Source organism: Oncorhynchus tshawytscha, linkage group LG12, assembly GCF_018296145.1.
Source record: "Oncorhynchus tshawytscha isolate Ot180627B linkage group LG12, Otsh_v2.0, whole genome shotgun sequence".
Classification (NCBI taxonomy): Eukaryota; Metazoa; Chordata; class Actinopteri; order Salmoniformes; family Salmonidae; genus Oncorhynchus; species Oncorhynchus tshawytscha.
In genome coordinates this window covers 7,076,364-7,084,126 of record NC_056440.1, presented here as the reverse complement: position 1 = coordinate 7,084,126, position 7,763 = coordinate 7,076,364, and the positions used below count along the sequence as shown (strand labels likewise).

Genomic DNA, 7,763 nt, shown 5'->3' with positions numbered 1-7,763 from the left:
ATCCTGTGTATGTGACTATTTTATTTGATTTTATTTGATATAGTGTGTGTTTACCAGAGACAGTAATGTGAAGAACAACATGACCTGCACCAACGTTAGATTAGCATATAAACCAAGGACTAGATAAAGTACATTTTTTACTACATCTTTTGGCTATTACTTTCATTACTTTCAGTCTTTAAATTGTTGGTTGTTTGGTACACTACCATACTCACTCTGTTTATAGCACATGGCCTTAATGTGAATCCTTAAAGAGATGGGTGGGGCTAAGGCTTAAGATGGTGTGAACGATGCTGAATGGGTGTAGACAAAGCTGCCCAGTGGGTGTCCCAAAACATTCATGGGACATTTTCATAAAAGTGGGTTTCAAAGCAGAATTAGTTTCCCATTGTTCCTCAACTGCAGTTTATGATATTCAATTTTCTAGCTCTGAGTCGCTACTTTTATCCAATGTAATAAAAAAAAACATTACAAATTTTGCGACATACGACCGAATCGAGGTGGTGGGTCACAATTTGGATTCTAAGCAATGCTGCCACTAACGAGTATGCCATCATCCCCAATTTTGAGACTATAGCTTTTTCCCCAAAAAATAATATTGAAAAATATATTGTCATGATGATTGGACGCATGGTTTTGCCATTTAATCCAATCAGAACACCACATCGGATTGGTATTGGTATTACAGGCAGAAGAGATTTGAGACAGCATAAATGAAACTCTACAAGAAGGTCAAGAGTCCATGGATATCATTTGAGATTATGTTGTCTGTGTTATCTATGTCCCAAAATGCACCTATCAAATCAAATCAAATGTTATTTGTCACATGCTTTGTAAACAACAGGTGTAGACTAACAGTCTACTTACGGGGCCTTTTCCAACAATGCAGAGTTACAGATAAATAAATAAAATTATCAAATAAAAACAGTAAATAACAACATGACTATATACAGGAAGTAGATAACCACATGGCTATATACAGGAAGTAGATGATAACATGGCTATAAACAGGAAGTAGATAACAACATGGCTTTATACAGGAAGTACATAACAAGGTAAGGTGTAGACTAACAGTCTAGAAAGTTTAACTTAATGTTTTTTTCACCTGGTCACAGACAGCTGATGTGTTGTGCACTGAAGTCCACAAGCAAAGGGAAAAGTTGAAAGGAGGAGACAGCGTAGATGCAAGAAGGAATTATCCCAACAATCAAAAGGATCATTCTGTTTATGTGTGGCTGCTGTGAAAGTGAACTGTGTTTGCTTCCGTTCTTAAACAGGGAGAAAACGGAACGATTACGGGGATAAATGTACCTTCATTTGTCTAATAGAAACTTTGGATTGCAACGGCTCAACTAATGATTACCCCCTAGATCAGCTATATGCAGATTGTGCAAGGCGGTATTGAATCTGTCACCTTGATTACTCAGATTTCTCTTAACCTGTGCACCTATGTTGTACATTTTCATTCGTAGGCTAAATTGTAGCAACCTCGTGATCTGTATAGGGAAAATTGGAGTATCATGTAGTAGCCTAAACCTATCGATGTTACATTGAGCTGGGTGAATGGAATATTAGTCATCCAATATACTGTAATAGGAAAAAGGCCATGCTCATGGAAAAAATTATAATCCTCCCTCATTTTAAACGGCACCGACTGCCACTGGTCTCTATAGATAGACTGGAGATAATCTGTCTGTTAGCATGATACACACTGCATGGATTAGTCTCTATAGATAGTCTGATGATAATCTGTCTGTTAGTACAATACACACTGCATGGATCAGTCTCTATAGATAGTCTGATGATAATCTGTCTGTTAGTACGATACACACTGCCTGCTTTACACTACATTTTAATCTTCAAATGTTAATCTCACATATCTTTATCAATAAAGGATTATTCTCAATGTTAACAGCATATCAATGCATCACAAAAAGGTCAACCTTATCATGATAGAATGCTGTTATCTCTTCACCCATCTAGCTACTGTTGTCTCCCCTCCTCCAGTTAAGGCAGTATTTTGCTTCATCTGCAATGTCGGCTGAAGCTCATTTCTACTTTATGTAGAGTGGCCAAGAGAGAGTCAGTACATTCCATTTGGAAACGTAGTGACATAAACATCAATCTGCCTCAACTGCTGCTTAAATGACGGTGTAACCTTTTACAGCCCTGTTAAAGAAAGACTAATAATTTTGATATTAAACAGAAAGAGAAGGAGAGAGAAGGAGAGAGAAGGAGAGAGTAGGAGAGAGAAGGAGAGAGTAGGAGAGAGAAGGAGAGAGAAGGAGAGAGTAGGAGAGAGAAGGAGAGAGAAGGAGAGAGTAGGAGAGAGAAGGAGAGAGTAGGAGAGAGAAGGAGAGAGAAGGAGAGAGAAGGAGAGAGAAGGAGAGAGAAGGAGAGAGAAGGAGAGAGAAGGAGAGAGAAGGAGAGAGAGAGAGAGAAGGAGAGAGTAGGAGAGAGAGAGAGTAGGAGAGAGTAGGAGAGAGTAGGAGAGAGAGAGTAGGAGAGAGAGAGAGAAGGAGAGAGTAGGAGAGAGAAGGAGAGAGAAGGAGAGAGAAGGAGAGAGAAGGAGAGAGTAGGAGAGAGAGAGTAGGAGAGAGTAGGAGAGAGAAGGAGAGAGTAGGAGACAGTAGGAGAGAGTAGGAGAGAGTAGGAGAGAGTAGGAGAGAGAAGGAGAGAGTAGGAGAGAGAAGGAGAGAGTAGGAGAGAGAAGGAGAGAGTAGGAGAGAGTAGGAGAGAGTAGGAGAGAGAAGGAGAGAGTAGGAGAGAGTAGGAGAGAGAAGGAGAGAATAGGAGAGAATAGGAGAGAGTAGGAGAGAGTAGGAGCGAGTAGGAGCGAGAAGGAGAGAGTAGGAGAGAGTAGGAGAGAGTAGGAGAGAGTGAGAGTGAGAGTAGGAGAGAGAAGGAGAGAGTAGGAGAGTAGGAGACAGTAGGAGCGAGAAGGAGAGAGTAGGAGAGAGTAGGAGAGAGAAGGAGAGAGTAGGAGAGAGTAGGAGAGAGTAGGAGAGAGTAGGAGAGAGTGAGAGTGAGAGTAGGAGAGAGAAGGAGAGAGTAGGAGAGTAGGAGACAGTAGGAGCGAGAAGGAGAGAGTAGGAGAGAGTAGGAGAGAGAAGGAGAGAGAAGGAGAGAGTAGGAGAGAGTAGGAGAGAGTAGGAGAGAGTGAGAGTGAGAGTAGGAGAGAGAAGGAGAGAGTAGGAGAGTAGGAGACAGTAGGAGCGAGAAGGAGAGAGTAGGAGAGAGTAGGAGCGAGAAGGAGAGAGTAGGAGAGAGTAGGAGAGAGAAGGAGAGAGTAGGAGAGAGAAGGAGAGAATAGGAGAGAGTAGGAGAGAGTAGGAGCGAGTAGGAGCGAGAAGGAGAGAGTAGGAGAGAGTAGGAGAGAGTAGGAGAGAGTGAGAGTGAGAGTAGGAGAGAGAAGGAGAGAGTAGGAGAGTAGGAGACAGTAGGAGCGAGAAGGAGAGAGTAGGAGAGAGAAGGAGAGAGTAGGAGAGAGTAGGAGAGAGTAGGAGAGAGTAGGAGAGAGTGAGAGTGAGAGTAGGAGAGAGAAGGAGAGAGTAGGAGAGTAGGAGACAGTAGGAGCGAGAAGGAGAGAGTAGGAGAGAGTAGGAGAGAGAAGGAGAGAGTAGGAGAGAGTAGGAGAGAGTAGGAGAGAGTAGGAGAGACTGAGAGTGAGAGTAGGAGAGAGAAGGAGAGAGTAGGAGAGAGTAGGAGCGAGTAGGAGCGAGAAGGAGAGAGTAGGAGAGAGTAGGAGAGAGTAGGAGAGAGTGAGAGCGAGAGTAGGAGAGAGAAGGAGAGAGTAGGAGAGAGTAGGAGAGAGTAGGAGAGAGTGAGAGTGAGAGTAGGAGAGAGAAGGAGAGAGTAGGAGAGAGTGAGAGTGAATTTGCTGTTATTTTTAATGCCCATTCAAAGGTACGAGTGAGAGAGAGACTTCCTGTAAAAGTGTCTCAGACAGATATTTCCTCCTGTTTAAGAAGCACCATTAAAATATTCAGTGAAGTTTAACAGATAAAAAAAAACCCGGAACAACAACAGATTGAGAGCCGTAAAAAGCCTTTAGTACCTTGTGACATTCCCCACATAATGGAAATATTTTACAATGCCTCCCATTTTTGGACCCTCGATCGACTATAAATTATATTGTGCAAGAAACATCATCATCAGAGATGGCATTAACTACCTTATATTAAACAGGTTCTCAGAGAACAGAGGGAAGGATTGACTTGCTATATGTATATATATATATATATATATATATATATATATATATATATATATATATATATGTACATTGGCGCTAAAAAGTATTTAGCCAGCCACCAATTGTGCAAGTTCTCCGCTTAAAAGATGAGAGAGGCCTGTAATTTTCATCATAGGTACACTTCAACTATGACAGACAAAATGAGAAGAAAAAATCCTGAAAATCACATTGTAGGATTTTTAATGAATTTATTTGCAAATTAGGGAGTTGCATCTCTCATCTTTTTAAGTGGGAGAACTTGCACAATTGGTTGCTGACTAAATACTTTTTTGCCCCACTGTATATACCTTGGAACAAAATTCTATCTGCCACCATATTTAATGCTAAAAATATATATAAATTCTCGCCAGCATATGTTGGAATGGCTACAGATGCTGAAGCTAGCTGCTGGGCACAGTGATCATCATTCCTTGTCTGTCTTTCTGTTACTAACAGGATTGGTCAAACTGTGACCTTTGTGAAGGGCTTGCTGTAACCCAGCTAGCAGCCAGCCAGACACTGTACAGTACTAGCCTGCAGCAGGTGTGAATATGCTAAGCCCTCATTTTATTTATAAAAAAATAAAAAAAATTGCTGAGATTTCAATGAGAAAAAAAAATGAAATAGTTTGGAAACCTTTTGCCTCGCAGGGCCTTCACGGGGTGAAGTCACAATGAGCTGAGTTATGCAAGAATGTCGGATGGCGCTATCTTAGTTTAACATATGCCAGATTCTGTTTTCAGAGGGGTTGTGTTTGTTCTGTGGCTCTTTTCACAGAGAGAACGACAAGCTCAGGCCAGCTGCACATCATCTCCAACCCAGAGCCAGCACAACGCCACGGCACACCACGCCAAGCCACGCCACACCGCGCCACACCACGCCACGTCAAGCCACGCCACGCCACGCCACGCCACGCCATGCCACGCCAAGCCACGCCACGCCACGCCACGCCACACCAACTGCCACGCCACACCAACTGCCACGCCACGCCAAGCCACGCCACGCCACGCCACACCAAGCCACGCCACACCAACCGCCACGCCACACCAAGCCACGCCACGCCACACCAACCGCCACGCCACACCAACCGCCACGCCACACCAAGCCACGCCACGCCACACCAACCGCCACGCCACACCAACCGCCACGCCACACCAAGCCACGCCACACCACACCAACCGCCACACCACGCCAAGCCACGCCAAGCCACCACGCCACGCCACCACCAAGCCACACCACGCCACGCCAAGCCAAGCCACGCCAAGCCACGCCACGCCAAACCACGCCACACCAACCGCCACGCCACACCAACCGCCACACCATGCCACGCCAAGCCACGCTACGCCAAGCCACACCAAGCCACGCCACACGCCAAGCCACGCCAAGCCACGCCACACCAAGCCACGCAACACCACGCCACACCAACCGCCACGCCACGCCAAGCCAAGCCACGCCAAGCCACGCCACACCAACCGCCACGCCACACCAACCGCAACGCCAAACCACACCAACCGCCATGCCACACCATCCGCCACGCCCAAGCCAAGCCACGCCACGCCATGCCACACCAACCGGCACGCCACACCACACCACACCAACTGCCACACCACACCAGGCCACGCCACACCAACCGCCACACCACGCCACACCATGCCACGCCACACCACACCAACCGCCACACCACACCACGCCACGCCACACCAACTGCCACACCACACCACGCCACGCCACACCACGCCACGCCACACCAACCGCCACGCCACACCACACCAACCGCCACACCACGCCACGCCACACCAAGCCACGCCACGCCACACCAACCGCCACACCACACCAACCACCACACCACGCCATGCCACGCCACACCAACCGCCACGCCACGCCACACCAAGCCACGCCACACCAAGCCACGCCACGCCACACCAACCGCCACACCACACCAACCACCACACCACGCCATGCCACGCCACACCAACCGCCACGCCACGCCACACCAACCGCCACGCCACGCCACACCAACCGTCACGCCACGCCACGCCACACCACACCACGCCAACCAAAAAGAAAACAATAAACACATATGCATGTTGCCGCCACTCCCTGATACATCCTGTGCCACCCCCCTCCCCCCGCCACCTGCCCAGCATGTGTCCCTGTTAGACAGATCCCTCCTATTGTCTACTGCCTCTAAACCAGGGCTCAGTTACCATTCAACCAAAAGATTAGAATATACTGCAACATCACATTATTTATGCGTCAACGACGAAGGGGTTTAATCTATGGGGTTTAACTTCGAAGGTGTTTAATCTATGGGGTTTAACTTCGAAGGTGTTTAATCTATGGGGTTTAACTTCGAAGGTGTTTAATTCAAATTGCACTCTTAATAAAGGCTTACACGCATCGCACCGAATTGTGAATCTAGCGTTGAAAAATCAGCGAGCGCTCGGTTTGCAAATTACGTTCAGAAGTGCTAAGTACTCTCTCAGCTAGCAAATGCTATCAATGTGTCTGAGCCCTAAGTTTCTTTTCACACTGACATAGATAATGAGATTCTCCAGAGAAATTACTGTAATGTAAACTTGCAAATTGCTCAGGAGGTTGTGCACAAAACTCACCTGACAGTTTCCCCCCCCTCCAAGCAGGGCAGTATAAACAGAATTATTTCATTGAGTCCAACATTCCTACAGTAAAAATCCTAACAGCAGAACAATATTTTTAAAACGGCTAAAATGTATAGACATTTTCATTATACTTGTTTTATTTAGTTTTCACCTGGAATTTTAGTAACAGCCTGTTACATTCTGAAATTGTCACTGTAGCTTCAAGAACTTGTTTGTGTACTTGATTGAAATTTTTACTGCATCGTTAGGAGCCAGTAACATAACCATTTTGCTACACCCTTTATAACATCTGCTAAACTGTGTAACACAACCAACAACGTTTTCCGTTGTAATTTGCGTTTACCTCATATAATGACTTCCATGATATTGATCAAATGAAGCCGGGTTTGTTTTTAACTTTAATACGCTGAAATTGAGCTAGCTATCTAGCTATGGTTCTGCTAACGTCAGCATTATTTTGTAGAGATTGGAAACCCAAATTGGTCTACACGGACAAGTTCTGGCCTGGTTTTGATCTTATCTGTCGGAAAGATATCAGTTTGTCTCTGTGAATGGTTTGTCCTCTGACAAATCAACAGTAAATTTTGGTGTTCCTCAAGGTTCCGTTTTAGGACCACTATTGTTTTCACTATATATTTTACCTCTTGGGGATGTCATTCGAAAACATAATGTTAACTTTCACTGCTATGCGGATGACACACAGCTGTACATTTCAATGAAACATGGTGAAGCCCCAAAATTGCCCTCGCTAGAAGCATGTGTTTCAGACATAAGGAAGTGGATGGCTGCAAACTTTCTACTTTTAAACTCGGACAAAACAGAGATGCTTGTTCTAGGTCCCAAGAAACAAAGAGATCTTCTGTTGAATCTGACAATTATAATCTTAATGGTTGTACAGTCGTCTCAAA

The 7,763-nt window shown here is 45.4% G+C and overlaps 1 protein-coding gene and 1 long non-coding RNA gene across 2 annotated transcripts in view; both read left to right on the top strand.

Moving 5' to 3' along the window:
• The window catches only part of LOC121847874, a 10,027-nt gene extending 4,911 nt beyond the window's left edge, over nucleotides 1-5,116 (top strand). Inside the window, exon 3 of the long non-coding RNA XR_006084747.1 lies at nucleotides 5,012-5,116. This is a non-coding gene — a long non-coding RNA (uncharacterized LOC121847874). The remainder of the gene's footprint in view (nucleotides 1-5,011) is intronic.
• A 35-nt stretch (nucleotides 5,117-5,151) lies between these two features.
• On the top strand, nucleotides 5,152-6,510 carry LOC121847890 (early nodulin-75-like). The gene has a single exon (XM_042331151.1). The coding sequence runs from the start codon at nucleotides 5,152-5,154 to the stop codon at nucleotides 6,508-6,510; it is 1,359 nt and encodes a 452-aa protein (XP_042187085.1).
• The last annotated feature ends 1,253 nt before the right edge of the window (nucleotides 6,511-7,763 follow it).